At 39.6% G+C, this 27,809-nt stretch overlaps 2 protein-coding genes and 1 long non-coding RNA gene across 4 annotated transcripts; 2 read left to right on the plus strand and 1 right to left on the minus strand.

Annotated features, from left to right (window-relative positions):
- The first annotated feature begins 3,398 nt into the window (after nucleotides 1-3,398).
- LOC133713353 (uncharacterized) lies at nucleotides 3,399-4,478 on the plus strand. The gene is made up of 3 exons (XR_009847948.1): nucleotides 3,399-3,966; nucleotides 4,092-4,153; nucleotides 4,383-4,478. It is a non-coding gene; the product is annotated as an uncharacterized LOC133713353 (long non-coding RNA).
- A 2,911-nt stretch (nucleotides 4,479-7,389) lies between these two features.
- LOC133718134 (prefoldin subunit 5-like) lies at nucleotides 7,390-16,507 on the plus strand. Of its 2 annotated transcripts, XM_062144950.1 has the most exons (7): nucleotides 7,390-7,434; nucleotides 7,539-7,813; nucleotides 8,183-8,490; nucleotides 8,637-8,663; nucleotides 9,360-9,429; nucleotides 9,781-10,175; nucleotides 16,162-16,507. In XM_062144950.1, exons 3-7 carry the CDS (start codon nucleotides 8,488-8,490, stop codon nucleotides 16,246-16,248), a joined length of 582 nt encoding a protein of 193 aa, XP_062000934.1. In that variant the 5' UTR covers nucleotides 7,390-7,434; nucleotides 7,539-7,813; nucleotides 8,183-8,487; the 3' UTR covers nucleotides 16,249-16,507. The 2 variants fall into 2 exon arrangements, with proteins under 2 accessions (XP_062000934.1, XP_062000933.1); XM_062144949.1 differs by lacking the exon at nucleotides 7,390-7,434 and having other exon boundaries at nucleotides 7,484-7,813.
- Nucleotides 16,508-18,001: 1,494 nt separating this feature from the next.
- LOC133716479 (ankyrin repeat-containing protein BDA1-like) lies at nucleotides 18,002-20,372 on the minus strand. The gene is made up of 2 exons (XM_062143186.1): nucleotides 19,761-20,372; nucleotides 18,002-18,868 (listed from the first exon to the last, which is right to left on the minus strand). The coding sequence occupies exons 1-2, from the start codon at nucleotides 20,370-20,372 to the stop codon at nucleotides 18,002-18,004; spliced, it is 1,479 nt and encodes a 492-aa protein (XP_061999170.1).
- Nucleotides 20,373-27,809: the final 7,437 nt, after the last annotated feature.

Genomic DNA, 27,809 nt, shown 5'->3' on the forward strand with positions numbered 1-27,809 from the left:
AAAGAGAAGTAATACTTCTTAGCTACTCCAGTGAGAGTAGTTTCAAAGTACATCTGAAGATCAGGAGCTTCAAATTTTCCAAGGGTAAGAGTAGAGGCCATCATCAAGCTATCTACCCATTGGTCAAGAGTTTTTCTCTTGTCTAGAGCTTTGTCTAGATCTAGCCAGATACCATAATTAGAAATCGGTACTCTGGGTATCTTGTCCTCTGGGACAAATCTTTGAGAATTTCTTTCTCCATTTCTGCCCGTAGGGGCTTTCTGTATAGGGAGTTTTAGTTTTCTCTTTTCTCTAATGATGAAAGTTTTGGAGCTTTCTCCTTCTTCCATTTCAATATCTAGGTATGGAAGGAGTTTTCTTTCCTTTCCTGGATTGAAAATTTTCATTTCTTTGATTAGTTTGTCTAATCGTTCAGGATTTTCGCAGAATTCTGCTTCTTCATAGAGATCATAGAGCTTTTGTGCTCTAAGCATATTAACTGGTCTGTTTAGATCAGCTTCTAGTTCTTCTTCAGTGATGGACTCTGATGGTTCTTCAGAGTTTTTTGTACCACTAACACTAGCTTCTCTGTAGCTTCTTCTGAGAAGATTTTTGTTTATCCTGAGGTTTTCAGGACAGACATCACTTTTTCTATGATTGTCAATATTTAGACTGATTTCTCCAGTCTTTCTACTTTCATAAATTTTAGCTTTTGCACTTTCTGCTGGTAGCTTCGGACCAGATAATTTCCATTCAATAGGGAAAGTTACTTCATTCCAAGTAACCTTATGAATTTGTTGTGAATGGTTCTTCTGACTGGTGAGGAATCCAGTAGTAAGACTAGGGATATTTGATATCCTTGTCTTTGGCTCTACTGTGGTACTCATCAGTTTGTAGTATATTCTGTATACTATTGCGAGTTCTTGCATATCATTTTTCATAGATATGCCATCTGTCTTGACTCTCAGTCTTAGACAGTGAGCTGCATCTTTCAAGCTGGTAGAGAAATTTGGGAAGCAGTTGAAATATGCCACTTGATTGCATAAAGATGCTTCAAGGGTTCCCAATAGACTAGCTTGAAAATCTGTTAGTCTATTGTCTTGCAAGACACATAGAACTGAACAGTTTATTCCTTCGCGAACAAGTAATTTTATGCCAACTTGGACTGCTCCGATGTGCATAAATTGATACTTTTTTGTTCTTGCTCTGGCAACTTCTTCAGGAGTGATCAGTAGTAGATCTGTTTCTCCTGTTGTGGAGGGGGTTGTAAATTCCAGTAATTTGAAATAATGGCTATCCATCAGGTCAAATGTTCCCCTTTTGTAGATTTGTTTGAAATCTAGCTTTGGAATTGAGGCGTTTTTTTACCTCAAGCTCGATTTCGTTGTATTCGAACTCTTCAGCATTTAGGAGTTGTACTCCTTTCTTTTTCCCGAAGATGCTCGTCATATTGACATCTCGAGTTTCTTTCAGGTTTTCATACCAAATACTAGTAGAACTAGTTGAGGGATCCAGAAAAATCATGTTTGGAACATGATTCTTTTCCGGTCTTTCTAATGGTTTGAATCCATTAGCCTTTTTTGTTTTTACTGTAGGCACTTTCTTGTCCTTCAGTATAGTTTTCATAGAATCCAGCGTTTTTTGCTGTTCATTGATTTTTCTACTAACACTTGTTAGCTTTTCTTCTTCCATTTTTGGAAGTTCCTTGATATAATCTAGTTTGTTTTCCAATTTTTCCAATTGGTGGATTATAACAGGTATTTTTTCTAGATGATCTTGATATCTAGATATTTCTTTCTGCAGGTTCTGATATTTTTCATCAGAAGATTTTAATAGAGAATTCAGTCTCTCTATTATCAAATCAGACATTGTCCCCATTGGGGATTCCCCTGCTGAGTCTTTTACAAGCTCTGATACCAGTGATTTGCGGATCTAACCAATGCTCAAATAATCAAGAGGTTTTTGTTCCTCTTCCAGAATATATAAGAGATTATCAATATCTTGTTCCAATTTGTAGATTCTGGTTTGAAGTCTATAGATGATATCCCAATAGTGGGGGGTTTCTCTATTAAGACTTTCTCTATAGTTTATCAATTTTCTCAATTTTTTTCTTTCCTTTTGCAATTCTTTGCTAGTATTTTTACAGATAGCATTCAACTCAAGTCTGTCTGTTAACGATCGAAATTATAAGTAGTAATTTGTACTGTTTACCTTTGAAAAATAGAGGATGACTGTTAACATCTGCATATATATTTAAATAAATAAAACTCTGATGTGCCCACCACGTTTCAACAAAACTTTAAATATGCAAACTATGAAGTAGATCAACAGGCAAACTGAAAAGGAAAGCAACGAGGGGTACTACTGGTAGGGAAATTGACAAGACGGGTAGGTAGGAATAAAAGGGAGAAAGAGTTGTGTAAAGAGGGAGAAAAATAAGACACTGGGTGGGGTGTATGAGAAGTATTTTTCTAGATTAGGGGTGTATGAGCATTAACCCTTGATTTAACTAGCTTTAGGAAAAGTGTGGGGATAGGAGAACATGTGCAGCTGCACCTCTCCCTAGGTGAATGCATCAGGAGAAGTATGGAATGTGCATGAGTTGTCTGGAGCATGCCTGTCTGGAGATCGTGACCTGCACCTCTCCCTATATATATGTGTAATATTTGTACATTGCATTATATAATTAGAAACTCTTCTTTAATCATTTCCACACCCCCAATCTCACTTAGGGGTCTTGACTTTAACAGCACAGTAAGACCAAAAACAGCCATGACGATTTGAAAAACAATGGAGATACCATTGGTCCAATGTACATAAACAATTTGATTCTCTTTTGGCGTTTGAGCTCATCTTCGGATACCAGAGATTATCACTTCTCTGATTCGTAGAAAGCTTTCAAAGAAAAACTATTGTTTTGGTTTGGCTCTCTAAAGTATCAGTTGAGTATTGTTTGCTGTACGGTATATATAGTGTAGAGAAAATGGTTGGTGTAAGCTTCCTTCAAAATGGAACCATATGTTCGATTTCTTGACTCCTGTTCTTCTAGATATTGGTTACTTATTATAGTCTTCTAGACATACCGCTTTTTTAATTTTGGTAGAGAAAGTGACTGAAAATGAGAGATTATTATATAGACTGCTATTTTGACTTCCTCAAAAAAGAATATGCAATTCTTATAACAGAGATGAGCAGGCATGATCCATTCTAGTTATTAAACTGATGAAAGAAAAGCAACATAGCTTAGAACAATAGAATGCATGAATGCTAGATTTGACTTCTGAGGGAATAATTAAATACTTAGCCTGAAAACAAAAGGATCTTCAATGATTCATACAAAGTCCTGCAGAAGCAAGCACCTACAACATGACTAAACCTCAAGAAGACTAAGGCTTATTTTGGGATTGATTTTGGAGGTGATTTTGAACCTGCTTCTGCTTTTGGGCTGATGCTATGCTGTTTGGTAAAATGTCTAGAAGTGGCTTTTGGTCCGAATTGATTCTCCAAGAAGCTGAAATTGAGAAGCAGCATTTACCAGCTTTGGGAAGCTGATTCTGAGAAAACACGGAGTGAACAGTGTTTCATTAAATGAAATTTTCTCTTTTTTCCTATTATGTCCTCATCCATCTTCTCTATGACTTTACCTTGACCCAGATAGGGTTTTATTATGCTCAGCTCGCCTCCTCTCTTCCCAGCCTCCTCTGCCGTCAAAACTCAAACCACCTAAGCTCATAGATCGATCTCTTCTGTGTCTTCAAAAAACCCGATTCCTTCGCTCCTCCGCCACACGCCCCAAACCCAAAGCATTCCCGGACCCCAGCTTCTTCAACCTCCTTTCGTACTTGGTAAGCTCCTCATCAATTTCGCGTAATCACATCTTCGCAGCCTACCAAGAACCACTGTATCACCGCCTCTCTCTCTCTCTCTCTCTCAAACCCAGCAGCAAATTGAGCCGAAAGTTTCTGTCTTCAGCGAATCAAACTCACTGTAAGTCCTCTCCTTCTCCATCTTTCCCCAAATCTGGCAGTATATTGCTGTTGCAAGCTTCTTTTGGGTTTTGAGTTTTGAACGATGTTGAATTCTGACAAGGGGAATTTCGTTGTTATTTGCAGTCGTGTCCTGATGGGATTGTGATTCGTACTTCATCTACAAGCCTTCAACTTGGATTATTCGAGTAAGTTTTCAAGCGCCCAATGAGCCAAAACATACAAAGTATTCACTGTAATTCTTTGCCCATTTTGTACTAGTTCTTACGGCACATAGAGAAATGCAAATGTTTGTTAATTCGGGTTAAGAAGTGATAACCTTTGTTGTTTAATGAGTTTAGATGGCTGTTTATCTGGTTTAAGTCTAACTACTATTCTTCTGATTTAGAATGTCCTATTTGAATTTTGATTTTATAGGTACTGTTGCAAGCTTCGATTCACTGCCAAATTACCGCACACAGAGACGGAGTAAGTATCAAACTGCAGTTTTCAATTCAATTCCAGTCCCTCCAATTATTTCACCTTTTGATTTCATTTCTTTGATTATGATGCTACCTGGGTATTTTTTTTTTTGGCTACTGGTTCTTTTATATGTATATATTTCAACTTTGCATACTAGTGTGAAATTGATATATTATGGTCCCTAGCTCTTTATTGAATCCTATGGTTTTAAACTAAGGATATATCTAGCTCTTTATTGTGGTCAGCAGCTTTGTTTTGTGAGGATCGTGTTAGGTGTTGGATATGGTAGTTTATAACTATTGTTTGTTTACTACTAAGCATGTGTTATCTTTAGATGGGAAAGAAGAAATCCACCGGTACTGAAAATGTGGGATCTGGAAAACAAAAAGCCACATGGCCGGATGAGGTAGTAGCTATATTTTGTGATATAGCTGCTAAGGAAGTGGCCAAGGGAAACAGACCTGGTACACATTTTGATAAAAAGGGATGGTCAAATGTTGTCATGGCCTTTAAGGAGTTAACCGGAAAGGATTACGATAAAAGCCAACTGAAAAATAAGTGGGATTCACTTAAAAATGATTGGAAATTGTGGAGTTCACTTTTGCATAAGGAAACTGGTATTGGATGGGATCCGGCTAGGAAAACTGTCGACGCACCTGCTGAATGGTGGGAATCCAAAATTGAGGTGTGTATTTATCCTTCTCTGCTTGTGGTAGTAATTTTTTTTTTTACTATGTTTTTATTTTGAATTTTAAGTACATCAAACTGCAAATTTTAAGTACTTACTGTTTTTTTTCTGAAAATATGGAGCTGCTTGTGTATCAAAATTAAGCATGGCCTGTTCTCTGTGATGCTAAGGTTTGTGAGTTGCTAGTTGATAACTGGTATTGTCTGCAGATGAGGAGGAGATAGATCAAATTATATGTTTATGTGGTCGTCTAATTCAAGTCTATCTTGAAAAGTACATTCACAAAACTCCATGTATGACAAGCTCCCAAACAGGTTACATTTGGTTAATGGAAGTGTTAGAAGGCAATGAAAGTAGGTGTTATAATCAATTTAGGATGGATAAACAAGTCTTCATGATGCTTGTAAATGATTTGGGTAGGATATTGAAGGGTTCAAGAAACATGAGTATCGTTGAAATGTTGGCTATGTTTCTTTATATTTTGGGACAAGGTCAGACTAATAGGAATACACAAGAACGTTTTCAACGTTCTGGTGAGACGGTTAGCAGGTATTTTAATATAATGTTAAAGATTTTCTATAATATGGCAAAAGTGCTCATAAAGCCATTGGATCCGGAATTTAGGAGCATTCCACAAGAAATTCTAACCGATTCAAGATACATGCCTCATTTTAAGGTATGTATAATGTACTACCCTTTTAAAGATGTTATCCTTATATAAATGCTTCCTAATTTGGTAGAAAACCATTTTTTTTTTTATTCAAGTCTATTATACTCATTTGTAGGATTGCATTGGTGCTATCGATGGTGTTCATGTTCAAGCTTCGATATCTCCATGTGATCAGGTGCCATATATTGGAAGAAAAGGGATACCCACCCAAAATGTATTGGCTATATGCAACTTCGACATGCAATTCACATTTGCATGTGCAGGGTGGGAAGGCACTGCCCATGATAGTAGAGTATTCTTATCAGCTCTACGCGATCCTCAATCGAATTTTCCTAAACCCCCAAATGGTATTTTTTTTTCCTAGAATTACACAATTAATAACTTATAATTTTTTATTTTACCGAGATCAATAATTCCTTATAATTTATAATTTCAGGAAAATACTATGTGGTGGATGCCGGATATCCACAAATGAAGGGTTATTTAGGACCATATAAAGGTGAGCGGTACCACCTTCCACATTTCCGTAGAGGTGATGAGCCGACCGGTCATAAAGAAATATTCAATCATGCACATTCTTCACTTAGGGGTGTTATTGAGCGCACTTTTGGGGTATGGATCTACACCAAAAATGTTAACACACAACACTTTTTGCACAACGAAAAAAAAAATGCGTTGTGTGATGAAGAAAAGTTAATCACACAACATGTTTACTAAACTAACGTTGTATAAGGGGGTTAAAATTCTGAATTTTTTTTTAGAAGGTCATTGCACAACGGTTACAAGAATAATCCGTTGTGTGAATCATAAAAAAAATAGCGGCAGATTTCTCTCCTAGATCGACACAAATTTGGCTCCAAATTCATACTCTAAAGTACAACAGAATAGTTATATCTGTTGTATGAGTGTAGCTTGCAAAATATCATACAACTGTTTTTTTACTTTCTGTTGTCTGATAAAGGGAGATATATTGGGAAAGTTTGGATGTGTGTAGATTTGCCTCAAAATGGCACTATTTATTCCCTCCAACATTTTCCTGCATTCTCTCCCCCAAAATTCGATTCCCTCTCAGTAGGCAACAAGAGGCGGCAAAACTGAAAAATTTTAAGTGGCATTCAGACAACAGATATGTGGAAAACCATGGTCTGATGCTTGCATGATGAAATTAATGTGGCCATATGTGTCCTAGCGCTAGACAACTACACAATAGCATCAATCTATTCAGACCAAACTATTAGAACACTTCAGAAAAAATCCATTCAGACCAAACTAACGCCCACAGCTAAACCCGACACGACATTCACTCCACAAAACCCCACAGCTGACCCCAACTCACCCCGACTCTCTCTCTGACTCCCTCGCTGTCCGACTCTCACTCTGACTCCCTCGCTGTCCGACTCTCACTCTGACTCACTCCACAGCTACCCCAACTCACTCTACAATCCTAAACCCTAAATCCACCGCCTCCGAAGCGAAGCCTTCGAAGCCCTAAATGGGAGATTTCCCTTCGAAGCCCTAAAGGAGATTTCTCTGTGAATCTGTGGATTCACATCGGAGCAGCCGTAGACTTGGATTCACACAGGAGCCCTAAATAATTTCGTCATCTCGAACTTCGATTCACGCCATTGATTCGATTTGTCTCGAACTTGGTAAGTTCTCGTCGTCTCCTTTACTGTTTTGATTCTATTTTGATTTAGATTTGTCAGCTTTCGCTCTTCGTTACTGTTTCAATTCACTGAGATGCAAAATTTAGGGTTCTGATATTCATAAGCAGATCTTAAAATTGTGCACTCTAGTCACCGGAGTTTAACAGAGACTCGGATCTCCATCTCCGACCATGGATTCCGAGCCTTTCGAGAGAGAAAAGAACGTGACTTTTCTGGGGATGATGTACCAGCTCCTCCCACACCAATCCAAAAAAGCTTCATCATCTTCTTCTTCTTCTTCCTTTGAAGGTCCTCGTTCTACTGAGGGCCTCTCTGCCGCTTTGTCCGATCAGTCTCGTATTATAGTCGCCAGACCTGTTAGGTACAGACCCATCTAGCTCTACCCTTTTAAAGTTTATAAATTTCTGATTGTATGTGTGAATTGGGTTACTTTGGTGTGAAACTCGTGAAATATTTGATCAATTTATGCAGTAGGTCCATAATGCCTTGTCTTTAACTAACAATTATGCTACCAAAGTTTGGTTCTTTAATCGCTTTTTCGCAAATTGATTCTGGGTTTTGCTATTGAGCTTCCCAAACTTGTTTTGGCTTGTGTTTAAGTAGAGTTGTTCACATATTGGTGAGGCTTGAATTAGTATATGAACTTGTGTTATGGTTAAGTGAACTTCAATAGTTGGATTGAATTTCTGCAATTGGACTGAATTGGTAAATTTTTTATGTTTGCTTGCAGAGGAGTGGTGTCCCTGTGGACATGCTCAAAGTTCTATGCAATTGCCTTTGTTGCTGGGATCATTGTTGGCTATACCCTGAAGCGACGCGTTAAACGCTGGGCTAACAAGCTTCTCAAGAGGATCAAAGACGATTGATTGCACCTAGGTTGAGTTAAGTTATCGCATTCAATAGACTGTCGTCAATAGATGAGTGATTCTCTAACATTAGTTGTGTAAAGGGTGCATTTTTGAGGAGTTTTCAGCTTCTGTGGTGACAAATGCATCTCACCTTATCAACAGATATTGTTATCCTTTTTAAACTACTATGGTAAAATTTTAGAGAACAGCATAGGCTATCCTTTTTATCCTTTTTAAACTACTATGAGAGATCTTTAGTCTCTCAGTCAATGAAGTTGCGGATTCTTCAATGTTGGATTTTTCTAATCTGATTGAAATCTTGTGTTTGTTTTGCAGTTTTTTGTTGGTGGAAACTGGAAGTGTGTAAGTATTTTTTTTTTATTTTTTTTTTATGCAACAATGTCTCTCTTTCTGCATTACCTATAGTATATAGTTGTTTTATCTGCTCAGAATTTTTGTGCTTTAGGGTTTGATTGGGTTTATTATTTGATTATGATATATGTGATTGGCTTTACATTCTCTGTTTTAGATACTCAGAATAGTATCTTTCAAAAATATTCCATTTTTCGATTAATTTTTTTGTTTAGTATAAAAGCTGCCTGATTTAGTTTCACAAAAGCAAGTTTACTTTCTGTGATTTTTGCCTTGGTAATTAATTTAGTGGAATTTTAATGGTACGTACTGAACAAGTAGATATTTCAAAACATAGTCGATAACAGTCTCGTTTAAAGAAACACACTGTGAGAACCTGACCTTATGAAATGAAATGATTTCCATGCCTAGTGTAGGTAGTTATTTGTTTCCGAATTGCTGAGAGAGTCAGTAATAGTCAATTTGTTGCATTTACAGAAAAAATTATTATGTATATGTTTATATTTAGGACGTATTCCCACCTTGTGACACACCTTTACCATGGTGCTCTCCTGATTTTGTTTCAAGTTATCATGCATTTTTTATGTGCATTTTTCTTATTCATTTTGCAGAATTTGTAACTTGTATTCAACCCTTTTAATATGGTTTCATTTGTTCTGATCCTTTTGTCCCTGCTGATTCATCTAGAATGGCACAAAAGACTCAATCAGCAAGCTAGTGTCAGACTTAAACAGTGCAAAATTGGAACCTGATGTTGGTGAGCTTATTTGTTTGAACTTTAATATAAGCCTGATTCAATTTTCAGTAGATTTACTAGACTGCACTAGTAATTTTGTCACTGGCCATCTGGATCGGAATATAACTAAAATTGAATCCGAAAAATAAGTTTGGTAAAATGTACAAGTTTGATAAAATTGTAACCAAGTAAGACGCTTTTAATTTATAATATGTGTTCCAGAAATATTAATATGGTTTTGAATTTAACATAACTTTCCTGGAGATTTACATTTGTTGATTTCTTTTACATTCATACATGATATTCTAGCCATCTGCATTCATCTACCTTTTCATTTGGGCTTTTACTAAAATCTATTCTTGTTTGTGCTAGTATCTTATGTGCATGTTGAAGATCGACTGAAGATGGCGATGAGCGTGAGAGGAGAGATGGAGAAGCTGAGCGTGGAGCAGTTGAAGGCAGTGAAAGAGCAAACTGATCTGGAGGTCAATCTTTTCCAGGACTCTCTCAACAAGATCCGCACCGCCACCACCCGCCTCGAGCTCGCCTCCTCCGCCCTCCACGACCTCTCCCTCCGACCCACCGGCAAAAAGATGCTCGTCCCTCTTACCGCCTCCCTTTACGTCCCCGGAACTCTCCAGGACCCCGACCAGGTCCTCGTCGACGTCGGCACCGGCTACTTCATCGAGAAGAACATGCCTCAAGCCAAAGACTACTGCGACCGCAAGATCAATCTCCTCAAGTCCAATTTCGAACAACTCGTTGAGGTCAAAGTTCTCCTCTTTGTGAATCTATTTCAATATTTCTTACGTTTGCTAGGTTTGGTGATTAGTCTTCCTTCTTTCTTGCTCATATACGAGACCTGAAATTGAAAACCTCCTTATGCATAATATGTTTCTTGTTTGCTACTCGTAATGCCAATTTCATATCTCAGCTACTTTGCTATTACCTTCAAAAATTCATTGTTTTGCTGCTCTGTGGCAGCCGCAATTGAGTAGTGTTTCTGTGACCATTGATCCAGAGTTTAGGAGATTGCTGATTGCTGTAATGTTTTCTTTGTATGTTTTAATCAAAGGGGGGACAAAAATGCTCCTCTTGACTCTAATGCATACCTTAAACTACTTTAAAGTAGGGCTACTCTTTCTTTGCTTATTAGTACGTTCTTCCTTTTTTGTTGTAATTCCAGTTTACCCACTTCAACTTTGGGGCAATCTTCATTTTAGTCCCTGTTCTTTTAATTTCATCAGATACACCCCTGAGCTTCCAAAATTAATCAACCGTGCCCGAGTTCGTAAATTCCGTCCAACTGTTCCGTCAACTGCTGACGTGGCAGGAAATGGGTGGGAGAAACGGGCCCACAAGAAGGGCAAAATGGACATTTTGTATCTTTTACCAACAAAAGCAAAAAACATCCTAATAATCAAATACAACCATACTTTTTTCCCTCCAAAGAGCATCTTTTATTACATATTCAGATAGGAGGAAGAAAAGTTCACTTTTTTGGGTTAAGCTGGGCATATGAACATTGATATTGTAATAACCAAACATAGAGTTTAAAAAGCTGTAAAATAAAACAACCTACTCTTCATTAATAATAGGAATAATACTGACATAGTTTGGGGAATTAGCAGCCAATAAAGATGCATTTCACTGTTTTACATCCAAACAACAAAAAAAGAAGTTGGAAATAGTTGCTTTGTCCAGATTAGCTCTAATCATCATAACAAAAGATTAGAGCCAGCAACCTTGTGACACAGCACAAGGTTGCACAAAATAATGCAACACTTCATCAATTGATATAAAATAACCTGGCTTGCTAATCCCAGCCTTCTAGGTCTATTTTCCAGCCTCCTTTCCAGCTCTAATTCTCTGTGATGATCTTGTTGGTGTTGAAGTAGCAGCACGGGTAGTGGTTGAAGCTGTGCTCGATTTTGTTGCTGCTTTAGCAGTGGTTGATTTTGCAGCAGCAAAAGCTGCTGCCTTCTGTGCATCCCTCTTTTTCTACAGTAAGACATTAAACCACATTAAACCACAAATTAGAAACCTTGGTTTTTCAGCTCAGCAGCCACTACAATTTACAGAAACCACAATAACCAAAACATAGAATAATTCCAACACACAGCCCCAACAAATTACCTTCATCTTGTCTGCTTTCTGTATAACTTTGGCCCTAAGCTCGTTCTTTGTCAGAGGAGGATTTTTGGTTCCCTTAGCCTACATTCAAATGTACAGTTGTCATATTACAGATATAAAAAAGTTGAACAATAGAAAGCAAAAATATCCTAAACTTGAAATACCTTGGATTTAGATGAGGTGTCCTCTCTAGTGTCTAGCTTCCTCTTTTTGCTCATCTTCTCCTTAGGTGGCAAGTGCCTATGGCAGGTCTTCACATTGTGCCCCAAAACCCCACAGCTACTGCACTTCAATGATTTCTGCACTCTTCCCAACTTGGTTCCCTCAGTAGCTTTCTCTTGTGAATCCTTAATTCTCTTGGTTTTTGGCCTACCAGGCTGTCTGTTGTACTGAGGAGGAAGAATTGCAGCATCATCAGTCCTTTCCCAAAGATCCATTCCATTTACAGGGCTGATGCTGTTTGAGTAGATGGCCAAGTATGTCTTTGTCCAGTAGGCTGTATCAACATAATCCTCAGGTTTTTCCCTCATGTAGTGGATGGCAGATACAGCATGTTTGCAAGGGATCCCACTCAAATCCCATCTCCTACAAGCACAACTCCTTCTCTCAATATCAACTATATATCTTGCTCCTCCAATGCTTTCCACTTCGATTTTTGAGCTTCCTGAACCAAATGGGATGCAGTCTGTGGCAGCTTTCACTTTGTTCTTCTCCAGTATTTCTCTTGGTTTGGGGCAGATGGTATCCTGAACCTTCATCATCTTGTCCCTCCTAATGTGAATCCTCTTCATCAACTTGATCCTCATTTCCTCAAACATGCTGATTACAGGTTTGACTCTTGCGGGCAGTATGAAGGCATTGAAGCTTTCACTGAGATTGTTGAGTAGAATGTCACATTTAAGCACTGTGTTGAAATGTGACCTAGACCAGTGCTTTGCAGGTCTTTCAGGCTCTACAAAACGCACAACATTGGCAGTTAATGTATTGAAAATTCAATGTCAAGAATATAAAGAACATGAAGCGATAATAATGGTAGCATTACAAACCTGTGAGATAGTTATAAGCCCCTGGCTCCATTTGGTTCATTAGGACCATCTCCTTAGTAAAGTAAGCCATTGTGGTTGACTTTGCGATGGCCCATAATTGGTCCTTCAAAGCTTTCCCTGGAAACTTCTTGTTGAAATTCGTCCATAAATGTCTTACACAGAACCTATGCTCCGCACTTGGCAAAACCACCTCAAATGCTGGTAAAAGGCCCTTTTGTTTATCAGATATAAACGTCCACCCAGCTCCATCACTCCTAATGTCCAAGTCATTAGCCAACAACTCCAGAAACCATATCCAACTATCCTTACACTCCTGCTCCACCATTGCATAACCAACTACCCAAGTACTATTGTTAGCATCCACTCCAACCGCTGACAAAAGTTGACCTCCATAAGGACTCTTCAGATGACAACCATCTAGTCCTATCAATGACCTACAGCCTGCTTTAAATCCCTTCTTCAGTGCACCCAGACAAACATACATCCGCTTGAAAATAGGTTTCTGGCCAGGGTTATTGTAGTTGCATTGGATGTCGACTGTTGTGCTTGGATCAACCCTCTTCAACTCTGCTGCATAGTCCTTCACCCTTGAATACTGCTCTGCATGTGATCGCTCAAGTATACTCAATGCAGCCTTCTTGGTTCTATATGCTTGCTGAACTGAGACTCTTGCTTGCACTTTTGCTGACATAGTTTGGGCTAGAGATTCTGTGTCACAAAAGGGTTAAAGGCATTAGTGTGCTATTGTAAAAAAAAAAAAAAAAAAAAAAAAAAAAAAAAAAAAAAAAAAAAAAAGTAAGTAAAGGCATTGAATTAAATTGATAAAGTCTTGGGGAAACTACCTGTGGACCAATCAGGGTTAAGCTTTATCTGATCAATAAACTTTTCAGTCAGGTAAGGGGTCCTAACCATGCTATTATCTAGCACCCTTGCACAGTTGTGTTGACCATTGTATGTCTTGATCATTAGAGTGTCTTCATGCTGCATCTTAGAGGCATACAGCTCGAAGGGGCAGTTTTCTGCTTTGCAAATCACCCTCACCCTCACTCTATCACTCTTCACAAACAAGGCCTCCCAACCCTTTTGTATTGCCTTCTCCCTTACAGCAGCTCTCAATATCTTAGCAGATGCAAACCTCATACCCTTACAAAACTGAGGGTTCCCCATGTCTGTCTTGGAGTTGAACTCTGGAAACCGGCGCATATCATCTCCCTCATCATCTGAGTTTGCTTCATGACCAATCCCCTCTTCATCAGAGTCTAGAGCCCCATACATTGGCTCATTATCTTCAACCTCCATGTTCTCATCCACATCAACACTTGTTCCAACACTAGCTTGCTCATATGACTTTGCCTCTTTCTTCTTTCCCTTCCTATCTCCAGCAGTTGTTCCTACATCCTCAGTAGCTTGCTCATGCTTGTCCACACTCTCTTCACATTCCACATAATCTAACCAGTCATCATCAACACCATAATTAGCATAGTCTTCATCATCCCTACATGGATCATAGTCTGCATCCTCACTAGCATCATCTTCACTGCTCATAGGGTCCATGTAACACCTTGCATCATTGACATCTATGTCTACCAAGTCCTCAAACATCTCAGCTTCATAATCTTCTCTTTCTTGCTGTTCTACAACTTTTTGTTTCCCTTTGTCTTTGCTGTCACATACTGCAGCCTTGCTTGCTTGAGTTGGAACCTCTTCTTCGACCTCTCTAATCACAATTCCCACAGCCTTTTTTCTGTTTGCACATACTTTAACCCGACGTCCTAACTTTGGATCTCCTTTCATAACGTCAGGCTTCTTTTTAGGTGAATCTGGCAACTCTTCGATCTTTACACAGCACTTCCTCTTTGGTGAATCAGGAAGTTCTTCAATCACCACCCCTGTTGAACCGGCTTGACTATACCCCCATGCAGTTGGTTCATCATCAAACATCTCGACATCATCCCCATCAGATTGGTAGTCGTCATGCAGATCTAAATGATCTAAGTAGATGATTACCAACCTGATCTGAGGTACACAACAACACATTTGTATGGCATCAAAGTCTGTGGAAAGCTTGGTCAGAGCATCATCTTCACTCCCAATTGAATACCAGTAGTCCATCCTCCTTCCAACATATGCAGGGTCTATCCCTCTCACCATAGAATCCACCTCAATTAGGGACATCTTGTCCTTGTCCACATTGTCATAGTAGCTAATTTTTCCCCCTACATATTTGTTCTCCCTTATGATTCCACCATGGTACATTTTGACTGTGAATAAATCACAATTTACTGCATGACAAACATAACCAACAGTTAGCATCCTTAAGGAAACATTAACCAGCAGCACAGACAGCCATTTATTCCATAAACAATAATTCAAAAACAGGTTGATACAGTATTAAACACAACAGCACTAACACCCTTTTGGACCACAACAGCACTAACACTCTTTTGGACTGCAACACCACTTTTTGAAAGATAGAGTATTAAACACAACAAGACACAAACTGTAGTATTTCAGCTACCCAACAAGGTCCACATGCATATCACTCTTACTTTAATCACAATTTCTGTAAGTAATAAACACAAGAAGACAAAAATTCGATAAAGAAACCCTAAATCCCACCAACCCAGATTCAATACATACATATATAAACCAAAGTGCAGTGCAGTGGCTCTAACAGAAACATCACCCCAAACCATAACTCGAAACCACCAAAATAAGAAGCTTCTAAACCCTAAATCTCATAGATCATCGAAACCCCAAAATGAAAATTTTCGAAATTCTTAAAAATTTTCGAAATTTTCGAAACCCGTAAATTAGAGGATTCAAAACCCCCGAATCAGAGGCTTCGAAGCCCCCGAATCAGAAGCTTCGAAACCCCCAAATCAGAAGCTTCGAAACACCCAAATCAAAAGCTTCGAATCTCAACCCAACAGGTCCACATAGCCCTTAAATCAACCAACCTAAATCCCTAAACCATTAATCACGATTTCTAACACACAATTTGTTGTTCGAAACTCACCGTAATGGGGGATTTCATCGCCTCCTTCTTCCGTTCTGGGTACCCACTCTTCAATCTCATTACCAGCCATGTGCCTTCAACCTTGAACTAGAGATTGGGGTGGGTATTTTGAAAACGAAGTTATAATCGAAACCGTAATCTGGGTTCAGTTAGGGTTTTCAATTTTCGGGACTGTCATGGGGGCGTAATGGAAGAGATGGTTTTGACTGAATTAGTGTAATGGGAGCGTAATAGATACAATTTTAGGGTTTTTCGGGATGAAAACATTTTTGGGGATGAAAATTTTTCTGGGGATGCACGCCGAGAGGAGGGAAAACGGTCACCAGGGGTATTATCGACTTTCTCCCACCATTTCCTGCCACGTCACCAGTTGACGGAAAATTTGGACAAAATTTACGAAATCTGACACGGTTGATTAATTTTGGAAGCTCAGGGGTGTATCTGATGAAATTAAAAGAACAGGGACTAAAATGAAGATTGCCCCAAAGTTGAAGTGGGTAAACTGGAATTAATCCTTGTTTTCTTCTAATTACGAAATTGTAAATTGATATGCAGGTTGCTTCTAAGAAGAAAAGCATATCTGATGAAGCTGGGTTAGTTTTGCAAGCAAAACTGAAGCAGATGGCTCCTACAGCACAGTAGGAGACAAGGACTTTTAATATGTGTGCTGTGGTATTCAAGTTAAGATCATGGTGAAGTACTGGTGACTTAGGAGTAGATTATGCTTGTTTTGATATAGAATTCAAGCATCATGTTAAGAGTTGTGGTTTGCACGCTTGAACTGGTGCGGTTTTGTTCCCTTACAAATGGGATTAATTCTCTTCTGCTCTTTAAAGACTCGTGTTGTGGTGTATCATTGCAGAACTACTTACAATTTACAATTTGCTTTTTCCAGCTTCAAATGTTGTGTGGTGTATCATTTGATGAACTACTGTTCATTTGGTAAATGGACCAAATGAATGCACAATTTAATTTAGGAATGGGATGTTCAAATGATCAGACAACAGAATAGATATAATGGCGACTGCACGAATGGCCAAAATTGGAGCAAATACACTACAATCATTCATATCACACATCGGTTTTTAACAAATTAGTGTCTTCTAATTTATACTCACACAACAGAAGCAATTGAACTCTGTTGTCCCAAAAGTTAATCAGACAACAGATATAGTCCAAGAACTGAAGTTTGAAGATCAATCAGACAACACACAAAATAAAAATATGTTGTCTGACAAGCTTAGCATACAACAGCTTGAAAACAAGCACTGTTGTCTGAAGGCAGCGCCGCAACTGCCGCGCAGCTGCGCTTGGCATCTGCCGAGCCATCTGCCGAGCTATAAGACAATACTTTTAACACATACCCGTCGTCTGTGTGTTTGTCAGACAACTGTGTTCCACCGTTGTCTGAATTTTCATCAGACAACGGCTCACTCTACAACGGTGAGTCTTCAAATCACACAACGGTTTTCTGCCGTTGTCTGATAACAAAATTGGTGTAGTGCCGGAAGAAGAAATGGAGTATTTTACGTGATATGCCTCACTTTCCTTATAAAAAACAAGTTAAGATAGTTATTGCTACTATGACTCTTCATAACTACATACGAAGATATGCTCCACGAGATATTGATTTTGATGAAAGTGGAAATTACTCAAGTGAAGAGACTAGTGAAGAGATGGAGGATAATGAACATGATGGAGATGGTTCGGGAAGACAAGAAATGGAGGTGTTAAGAAATGCAATTGCACAAAGTCTAATGAATGCATCTACTTAGCATTTAGTTGCAAATTTCAAGTGACTTTAATTTATTTTGTGTAATGGTTCCCGTTGAACTATGGTCGGGAAATTAATCCAAATATTCTTGACTTATTATGTGTAATTGTCAAACATAATATGCATATTGAAGAGTTTAAAGTAAATCATTTATTCGGTCCAACCAAGGGTACAAGAATAATACATGAGAAATTTTTTTATTTGGTATAGTTACATAATCAAAAAACAAAATTATGTATTTTAGTAGCATATCTTAGCATGTATGCCCATTTTGGTAATTTTACCCAGCCAAAGCACTTTTGCCTTGCAACTTACCAAACACCTACAAATTGCTTTTCGTTCTCACAGCACTTTTAAAAACAGTTTACCAAACACCTCAGCTGCTTCCTCTCACAGCAAGTTCGGAAGTGATTCCTCTCACAGCAAGTTCGGAAGTGCTTCCTCTCACAGCACAGCAATCCCAAACTAAGCCTAAGTCAAACACAACCAAACACAACCTAATTAAGCAGCCAAACACAACCTGATACATTAATTTTCAAACACAATCCAGCATCACGAAAGATAACAATGAGGGGCCCAGCAGCAATCGCATTTCTTCTTGCATATGAATTGATCAAGCTACTACCCATCCACTATGGACATACCATTATTTGCCCTGCTCTTACCTCTGAACTTGGAGTTCACCTTGTTCACAAGCCAAGTGAGAAAACGAAAAGTATGGAATGCACCAACCATAGCAAGCAATACAATCCAAACAAGAGATACTGATTTTCTGTACTCAGTATCAACCCAAAACGCAACACAATCTGGCATCACCATGAAAACACCAGTTATGTAAGTAAGACCCGCAAATGTGATAGCGATGCACATAGCCATTGATAAGAACCATATACATATCCGGTTTGTCAGAGGAAATCCGCTGATAAGAAGAATGGTAACACCAAGAAAAGCAACGAAAGAGATGGTGTTGCACTTAATGAATTCCCGCATTAGCTCTTCCCATACATAGCCCAACACTGCAGTTCCAGGATAGCAAAGTTCTTTAGTACAGTACTCGAATTTTCCAATGGTAAATCGTTCTTCATACTTTTGCCAAACACCACCTGGTGGGTTAATGGCTACTTGGAAAGTCATGGTTGATATCATGGTGGCGACAACCATCAACATGCCGCGCATCTCATCCAACCAATGATCACCCTTGTCGTAATTCAACCGTTGCATTAATTTCATCCACAACCGTGGGAGTCCTGTTTTGTTTGTTCTCTCTCCGACTATAGTGGATTGTGATGGTGGCGGTAGAGGTGGTGTTGTTGAGAATACTTGTTGCTGGTACTTACCTTTTTCGTTTTTATTGATACATGCATCCATCAAAATCTGTTGAATTTCTAGGCTTCTAAAGTCTCCGGGACCATATTCTAAGGAGTCCAAGACCACATTGTTTACAAGATTCTTGCTTATAGCAGGTAGTGAAACCAGGTATGTTATGGTCTGCACAAACATTTTTACTTTTAGCTGGATTTATTTATAATCTTGCTTGAAAAGAAAAGTATTATTTTCTATAAAAAATAAAAATTAAAAAAACTAATAAAAAATAATGCTGCATTGTAATCTATTCATTCATTTGCCATATTCAGTGTTGTGTCATTTTGCTTACTGTCGAATTCTTAAGTCCTTCTATGTCCATCTTTCTATTTCTTGTTTTAAAAGACAAAATTCAGTTCCTCTTTCCTCTTTCATTCGATCTACCTTCCCAGATACAAAACACCAAAGACCAAGCATTGATCATTGATCTTAGATCGATTAAAACCTTGAGGTCATTAAGTGTTTCACAGTTCATTGAGATCTCAGATCTAGGGTAAAGCTATGGTATGTTAACATTTCATGTATGACAACTATTTTTACCACTTTAAGGACTCATGTTACCACTTTGAGGGCTAATATTACTATTTTGAGGACTCATACGGTAAACTAAGAAAATTTACCACTTTAAGGACTCATGTTACCACTTTGAGGACTAATATTACTATTTTGAGGACTCATGTGGTAACTAAAAAAATTTACCACTTTAAGAACTCATGTTACCACTTTGAGGACTAATATTACTATTTTAAGGACTCATTTTACCACTTTTAAGGTAATTGTATGCATGTCATACGTTAACACATTGTAGAATTTTCCCTCAGATCTAAAGATGAATTCCATTTGCTTTGAAAATTATCTGGCGGTCCCAGGGTAAACTATTCGGTAACTCATTGACAAGCATCATACTTTTTCAAAGTATTATGAACTGATTTGGGTTAGTAAAAATGTGTACGTGCATACATAGATTTGTAGATGCATACCTCAATTATTGTCCAAAGAAAAAGGAAAAGATGCGGACCTCAATTTGCCTTAGCATCATAGCTAACCGCAGGATTGTCATGCTAGCATTAGAGCCAGTTCCTGAGTTGAGAAAGTCGCTATTCCCTCCCACTTCTTTCACTAGAATTTTCAAGCAGTCCAGATGGTTATGTTTAACACATAAATGCAAACTTGTTTCTCCTGATCTACCCAGAACCTCAAGAGTAATAGACTGAGGTTTTGCACGGATCAGCTCCTTGACCACCTCAACTCGTCCTCTCATGGCGGCATAGTGCAGAGGGATTCTCCCCTCCTGATCAGGAAACAAGCATGCATCAGGAAATGCAAACAACAAAACTTGTACGAGCTCCTTGTGTCCTTCTGCCGAAGCCAAGTGCAGGGGTGAGCGCCTTGAGGAGTCCAACTCCTTGGCAAGTCTTGGATTATGAGTGAGGATAATTTTGGAAAATTCAAGGTGGCCAAGCAAAGCTGAAACATGCAATGGGGTTTCACTCAAGGTAGTCAGAGAAACTCTTCTGAGAAGTAGTGGATCATTTTGGATCAATGTGTTTAGTGATGAAATCGATCCTTCCACTGATGCTTGGTAGAGTCTTAGTGTATCATCTCCATCATCATCTTTTCTAATCTCCATTCTCTCTCTCTCTCTCTAGATTAGTGTCTGAACCCCCAATTAATCTCAGTTCCCTTCTATGTATGTCCATATTAACGAAAATTCTTCAGTACACGGAGGGTGAATGTGCACGGCGTATGTGGTGAAATCTGAGCCGTCGGATACGTTATCCAAGTTGATCATCTGATCCAAAATATCTGGGCCCACGTAGTGTAACCAATCAGAGTTGTTGCACATGGGCCGTGTATGTACACGGCCGTTTACCGAAGACTCTCCGCCATATTAATAACATCACAGCAAGATAATAACCTCAGTGGCAATGAGGATGCACCTAGCTAGCCAATCCTTACTCAAAGAAACTGTCTAGAATTCTTGCCCCACAGAGGAGACAACTCGTGCCTGAATCAATAATACAAGTAACCAGTTTTTTGTGGCCGGTCATATGTCAGCTCCAGACTTCACCCAAACCACACACTTCAATTGTACATCAGACAACTCCTTCATATGGCACATGTGATCTATTGTCTAGTAGTAGCTAGGACTTCATCAATTGTTGAATAAATATCCTCTTACCGTACATGAACACATCAAGCAAATATACAAGAGTCATTACCTTTTATCTTCTTAGCAAACACCAATTCGGTTCCTTTTCTTCAACAGCAGAAATTCTTTGAATCCATGAAGCCAGCTTGGTCAATCTCAGCAGGGGAGTTTGTTGATTCTGAAGCCGGAATTGTTCGAAGCAGGACGGACTTTGAAATGACAAGTTCATTGGAGGAATTTTCAGGAAATGCGGTTTCCAAGAACTCTGCGAAAAAGCTAGGACCATGTATTAATCCCCAGCCAGTAACAAAACGTCTGCGCATGCTGAAAAGTGAAAAGTAAAAGAAGTCAGGAAAGAAGCCTTGAAACCAAAAACAATGTCCTTTCGAAGGCTATCATTGATGGTGAAAAGCTCCATGAAGTAAGGTGGGCGCTGATCTGGTTTTGGAGATTTATTGAGATTTGAGAGACTAATGGAAGCAACAAGGACGATCTTGGGAGTTCATAAATACGAAAACTTGTGAAGCACGTGGGCATGGTTCTGCTCCCATGTCTGATTGATCATCTTCAGGAGGGTAAATCCTAGTTCTATTAATTGCAACTAAAAACCCTATTGACTTGGGTCTTCCTCGTCCTCTAAAAAAATTGGAAGAGCCATGCACGTGAGTCACATGCCAGATTACCAATGTAATACACGCGCTGTTTTGATTGTTTGGTGAGGAAGACAAAAAAAAAAAGAATGGGAGCTCAGTAAAATCAGATTTACTTGAATCAAAAGGCTTGCACGTGCTAATGCTATACAACTAAAAAATTGAATGAATGAACCCAATTTTTCCCTTGGCGGCAGTATAGAGCCAAGAAGACGTTGTATCCGAGTACATGCTGATGTCTTTCTTGTTACTGGGGACGTTCCGGGTTGTGCTTTCAGCTCCTGAAGAACATTGGCAGGTTAGGGATAATACCCATTTGTGAATGTTGTTACTCTTTAAGGATCGATAGCCACTTTAACTTTAAACTGAGCTAATAAGACTGCTTTGGGCAGCCGAGAGTGTGATGGTCTTTCCTTGTAAGACTGAGGGTGATGAAATTTTACAGATTTTGATGCTTGTTTACAATTTGATTTGTTGGAGAGGAAATATCTCACATTGAAAAAGTGACAAATAAAATATAACTTATAAGTGGGTGGCTCTTACCCAATTGTACCGAGGCCTTTTGTGATTAAAACTCAACACCTAATGTGTGGTTAAGTTAGGACAGTATCGGTACAATGGTGGACCACGGGCCACGCTTGTCGCTGTTTAACATGGTATCAAAGCGGGTCTCTCTCCAATTGCGTCTCCAATTGTCATGGGCCCGAATTTAGGTTCCTTATATTGCCATCGGAAAATTCCGATTGGATTGTTATCAAGTATCCAATGTAGGCATTGGATTGTTATATTGGCCAAGTCTCTAATATGAGACTTGTGTCCCCATTTACAATGTGGGAATTGGATTGTTAATTAATTTCACGTGCAGACCTAGAGTTAGGTTGCACGTGAGAAGGGGGCGTGTTGGAGAGGAAAGATCCCACATTGGAAAAGTGACAAATAAAATATAACTTATAAGTGGGTGGCTCTTACCCAATTGTACCGAGGCATTTTGTGATTAAAACCCAACACCTAATGGGTGGTTAAGTTGGGACAGTATCGGTACATGGTGGACCACGGGCCACGCTTGTCGCTGTTTAACATGGTTGTCATTATCTGTTTGTAATTTTATTTGTCTTTTGTTGAAGGATGTCGACATCATGTGTGCCTCTACAAACTAGGGTTTAGAGTTGTAATAGGAGAAAGTTCTAGGTATTCAATGTATTCGGATTCTATTACCTTTTGTGTACTTTGTAACTCCCTATATAAAGGGCTCATATTATCAATAATAAACACACAATTCCAATTCTCTACAACACGTTATCAGCACGAGTTCTAACCCTAGCCCAAAAGAAAAAAAAGAAAAGAAAAAAAACCCTAAAACTCTCTCTCACAAAAATCTGCCGCAGTTTTTCAACCCTAGCTGCAAGACCTGCAGCCTACTGCCAGGACTTGCAGCCTCCTACCGCAAGCCCTGCAGGGCCTGCAGCGCACCTGCCAGCCCACCGCAGCCTTCCTGCCAGCCCACCACAGCCTCCCTGCCGCACGCCCTAGCCTCCCTGCCGCACACCCTAGCCTCCCTGCTACCGCACCGCTGCTGCCCCCTGCACACCAGCCCACTGCAACCTACGCACCTGCTACCCCGCAGCCCTTCGCCCAACCCACACTGCCTCTGCAGCCCGAGCATCAGTTCGCCTACTTTGCCTGCACAGCCGCGCGCGTTCCTGCGTCCCTACACCTCGCTGCTTGCTGCTGCTCCAAGTTGCTGCTGCTGCCTGCTATTGCCGCTGCTGCTCGCTGCTACCACTAGCCGCTGCTGCTGCCCCAACACGCCTGCTCCAACACGCGCGTGTTCTCAAGTCCCAAACCATCACGTAAGTTTTTGTGAATTAAAGTTGCTGCTTTCTTGTATTTTAAATTCTTTTATTTGCTGCAGAATTTTTTTTGAATATATGAACATGGGTTTGCGTACTTAATAAGAGGAATTGTGGGGATTCACGCTTAACGATCTAAGAGTGTTCATAATAAACGAACTAAGAGCGTTCGTATGAACTAAGAGTGTTCATAATGCTCGGACTAAGAGCGTCCGTAAGCATCAAATTTGTGACCATATTAAAACATCATTGTTTGGTCTAATCCAAATTTCTTGGAAATTGATTTCTTGGTAGCATAGCTCGGAAATCTTATTATTTTAGTTTCCGTGGAAGTTTAGCTCCGAAACTAATATATCTTCTCTTCTTATTTTCAGGATGTCGAATGAACCTAGACTCGACTTTCCCATGCTTGACTCAACAGGCTCAGATTACCATAGCTGGGTAACCGATGTTGAGAACCATCTCACTTCAAAAGGAATATTACCCATAATCCAGGCACCTAACTCGGATCTTGTGTTCGTCCGAACACCTGCAAAGCATGCTCAAGCAGTCATGTTGATGCGACGTCATATGGACAAAGCACTCAGATTGGAGTATATGTCGATCAAGGATGCAAGAGAGCTATGGGTAGCTCTAGAAGAGCGCTTTGGCAATGTCCAAGATTCCCTCCTCCCTGACTTGAAGGTTCAATGGAACAATCTGCGCTTCGCCGACTTCAAGTCTGTTGTTGAATACAATTCAGAAGCTCTTCGCTTACAATCCATGTTGAGATTTTGTGGACAACCTGTCACAGAGCAAGAGCTAATTGAGAAAACTCTCTCCACCTTCCCCGTCTCAGCCATTGTGGTATCAAAGCAATATCACACTGAGGTCAATGCTGGACGGATCACGAGGTTTCATTAGCTTATCAATATCATTTCTGTAGCTAAGAAACATGATAACATACTCGTGAGGAATTATAATTCAAGGCCCATTGGAACTAAGAGCGTTCATGAGGCGAATTATAATGCACCCAAAAGAGGGCGCAAGGAGCGGAACCCTAATAAGGGATATGAGGGACGTATGAGTCCATATAACCGCCCTAACCAGGAAGGAAACCGCAAGTTTGGTGAGGATACACGTGGTGGCAATGCCACACGTGGGAGAGGTGGTCGTGGTATCCCTGGCCGTGGTGGTGGCACCATGGCTCGTGGTGGAGGCTCCATGGGTCGTGGTGGTGGCGCCAACCCTCTTAGGGAACGCCCACAACGTGCACAACGAGCACCTCAATTGAAGGGAGGCAACCACAATGATATGTGTCATCGATGTGGATCAAGTGAGCATTGGTTCAAGCAATGCAAGGCAAGTGAGCAACTAGCTGCAAGATACAGGGCATACAGGGACCTGAGGGAGCAAGAAGTATACCTTGCAGAAGAGGAAGATGGTGAAGATGTCAATCTCACCATAGAGGACTTCAAAGCTGAAGATGAAATTCACAAGGATGCTGCAAACTTTGATTAGAATAGTCCTTTTATTTTCCAAGAATTTTGTAATGGCAGTATGCCTTAGTCAATAAGTGACAATTGTATTAACTCTTTCTCCTGTGGCGCACCTAATAAAATATGATGTCTAGGAAAGTCATTGAGATCATTGGTACTTAAGAGAGCCTCGCTCCACCAACATCTCTCTACTTTCCTGGTCATATTTGATTGGAGTTACCAAACGGACTGAGTGACTACAATTTGTCCAAGTTAGAAAGAAGTTCAATTAACAATTGGTTTCAAATCTTTTGGCTTTAGATACTGCGCAAACGAGCTTACCTTTCCGAGACTTTGGTTGTAGAGACCTGTAGATAATGACAAGTAGCTGATGTAATCATTGGCTATTTTTATTAATAAAGTATCGTATTATTATTCAATGTCATGGACATGTTTTAATTCCGAACTTTATTATTTTTCAGTATGTTTCCTAGAGAGTTGGAATGCCTTGTTGATAGTGGCACCACACATACTATATTGCGACATAGGCAACTTTTCCTATGGATGACACCTAGTCGATCTTCTGTGACTACGATGGCTGGACCATCACAATTGATTCATGGTCGAGGACCAGCTCAATTTATGTTGGCAAATGGCACAAGTATTAATGTCACCGAAGCTCTATATGCTCCTAGGGCTGGAAGAACCCTATTGAGCTTTAAAGATATAAGAGCCAATGGTTTTCATGTGGAAACACATTGTGAGAATGGACAAGAGTTCCTTTGCATCACCTCTAATGACTACGGACATAAACAAGTATTAGAGGAACTTATGTGTCGCTCTAGTGGGTTGTATGCAACCACTATTCGAATTATTGAATCCAACCATGTCATGAGAGATGACTTATGGGATTCTGACACATATAGGCTTTGGCATGACCGTTTGGGACATCCAGGTCGTGATATGATGATCCGTATATTAAAGACTTCACACGGACATCCATTTTTCAAAAAGAAAAGAAGTCAGAACTGAAATCCGGTCCAAGGTAGGGCTGGTGCCGCCTACCCCCTGCGGCCCAAAAGTGGTATTGACGCCACTAATACCTCATTGGTTCCTTTTTCTACTTCTAAAGTCAATTGTGACTTCGTGACTCAACCGGATTCTTCCCTGGTTGCTTCTAAAGCCCATCTTTCGTTTTGTAAAGCCTGCTCTTTAGCAAAATTAGGATCGAGACCATCCTATGCAAAGGACACTAAGGAAAATATTCCATTATTGCACAGAATCCAAGGTGATATTTGTGGACCTATTCAACCAACTTGACGACCATTTAGATATTTTATGGTGTTGGTTGATGCATCGACACGCTGGTCACATGTCATGCTCTTGTCCACAAGAAATGCTGCATTTGCTAAACTCTTAGCACAAATCATTAAATTAATGGCTCACCACCCTGATCATCCCATTAAGTCAATTCGTCTTGACAATGCTGGAGAGTTTACGTCAAAAACGTTTGATGACTATTACATGTCTATTAGGATTGAGGTTGAACACCCTGTTCCTCATGTTCACACCCAAAATGGTCTCGCAGAATCTGCCATTAAAAGACTTCAAATGGTCGCTAGAGCATTGGTTATGCGCACCAATCTCCCTGTTTCTGCTTGGGGCTATGCAATATTGCATGCAGCTGTGCTCATTCGTTTGAGGCCTACTGCCACTCAACCCTTTTCTGCGTCCCAGCTGGTTACTGGATATGAGCCTGATGTCTCACACTTACGCATATTTGGGTGTGCAGTTTATGTGCCAATTGCGCTGCCACAACGCACCAAGATGGGTCCTCAAAGACGATTAGGCATTTATGTTGGATAAGACTCTCCAACCATTATCCGCTACTTAGAACCCTTGATAGACGATCTATTTACCGCTAGATTTGTGGATTGTCACTTTGATGAGACAGTCTTCCCATCGTTAGGGGGAGATAAAAACAATAATGTTCAACAGGAACGACAGGAATTGTCGTGGTCTATCCCCACTTTGTCTCATCTTGATCCCCGAACCGCACAGTCCGAGATTGAAGTGCGGAGAATTTTCGATCTTCAGAACATAGCAGACTCTATGCCTGAAGCGTTTTCTGATATCGCTAAAGTGACAAGATCACATAGCTTGCTTGGTCATATCCTTGACCTCGTAGTCTTGAAATGCTTAATCCATATCTACTTAGAAAATCATCAATAGCTTCCCTCAGTGTGATAGCATTGGTACTCTTTACATGCTCAATACCCACAAAACGCTCAATCACCTTTCCATCATCCACATACCGTAATACAATGGCCATTCGCTCCTTTGAGGACATATCTCGAGATTTCATCAACGAGAATGGCAAATAAAGAATCACCAAGTTCACTGGCAATTGTATTGACAATTTCAACTGAAATAGCGCTTATAATGTTCTTCTAAATATCAGGTGATGTTAACTTCAAATTTTCGGGAGCATTTTTCAATGTGACAGCTTTTATATCTTCATTATAACAGCATAACCATTCCAAAATTTCAAGAAAGTTTCTTCAATTATTTGAACTTTCAGATTCGTTATGCCCACGAAATGGAAGTCCTTGCTTCAAAAGAATTCTAACAACACCGATTGATGCACTTAAGTGAATCCAGTAGTCAATTTGATCTTGGCTTGTATGATTTGACAAAATGGTTTCAATCTGTTGTTTTTGATTTAGTAACGCTTCACAGTTTCTCTAAGCCTTGTTATGGGTACTGTTTTGCCCTCCAACATGACCATATACTATACTCTTCTTCTTCCAGTTCTTAAATCTGTCACCCACAAAAGGATCACTGCTTACTTGTTTAAAAAGATAACAACATAGACAATATGCAACATCGTTTTTTATGTTGTACTCTAACTAAGTAGAAAAATCATAAAACCACTCTTTAACAAATCTTCTTTTCTTT

The sequence above is a fragment of the Rosa rugosa genome, chromosome 6 (genome assembly GCF_958449725.1).
Source record: "Rosa rugosa chromosome 6, drRosRugo1.1, whole genome shotgun sequence".
Lineage (NCBI taxonomy): Eukaryota > Viridiplantae > Streptophyta > Magnoliopsida > Rosales > Rosaceae > Rosa > Rosa rugosa.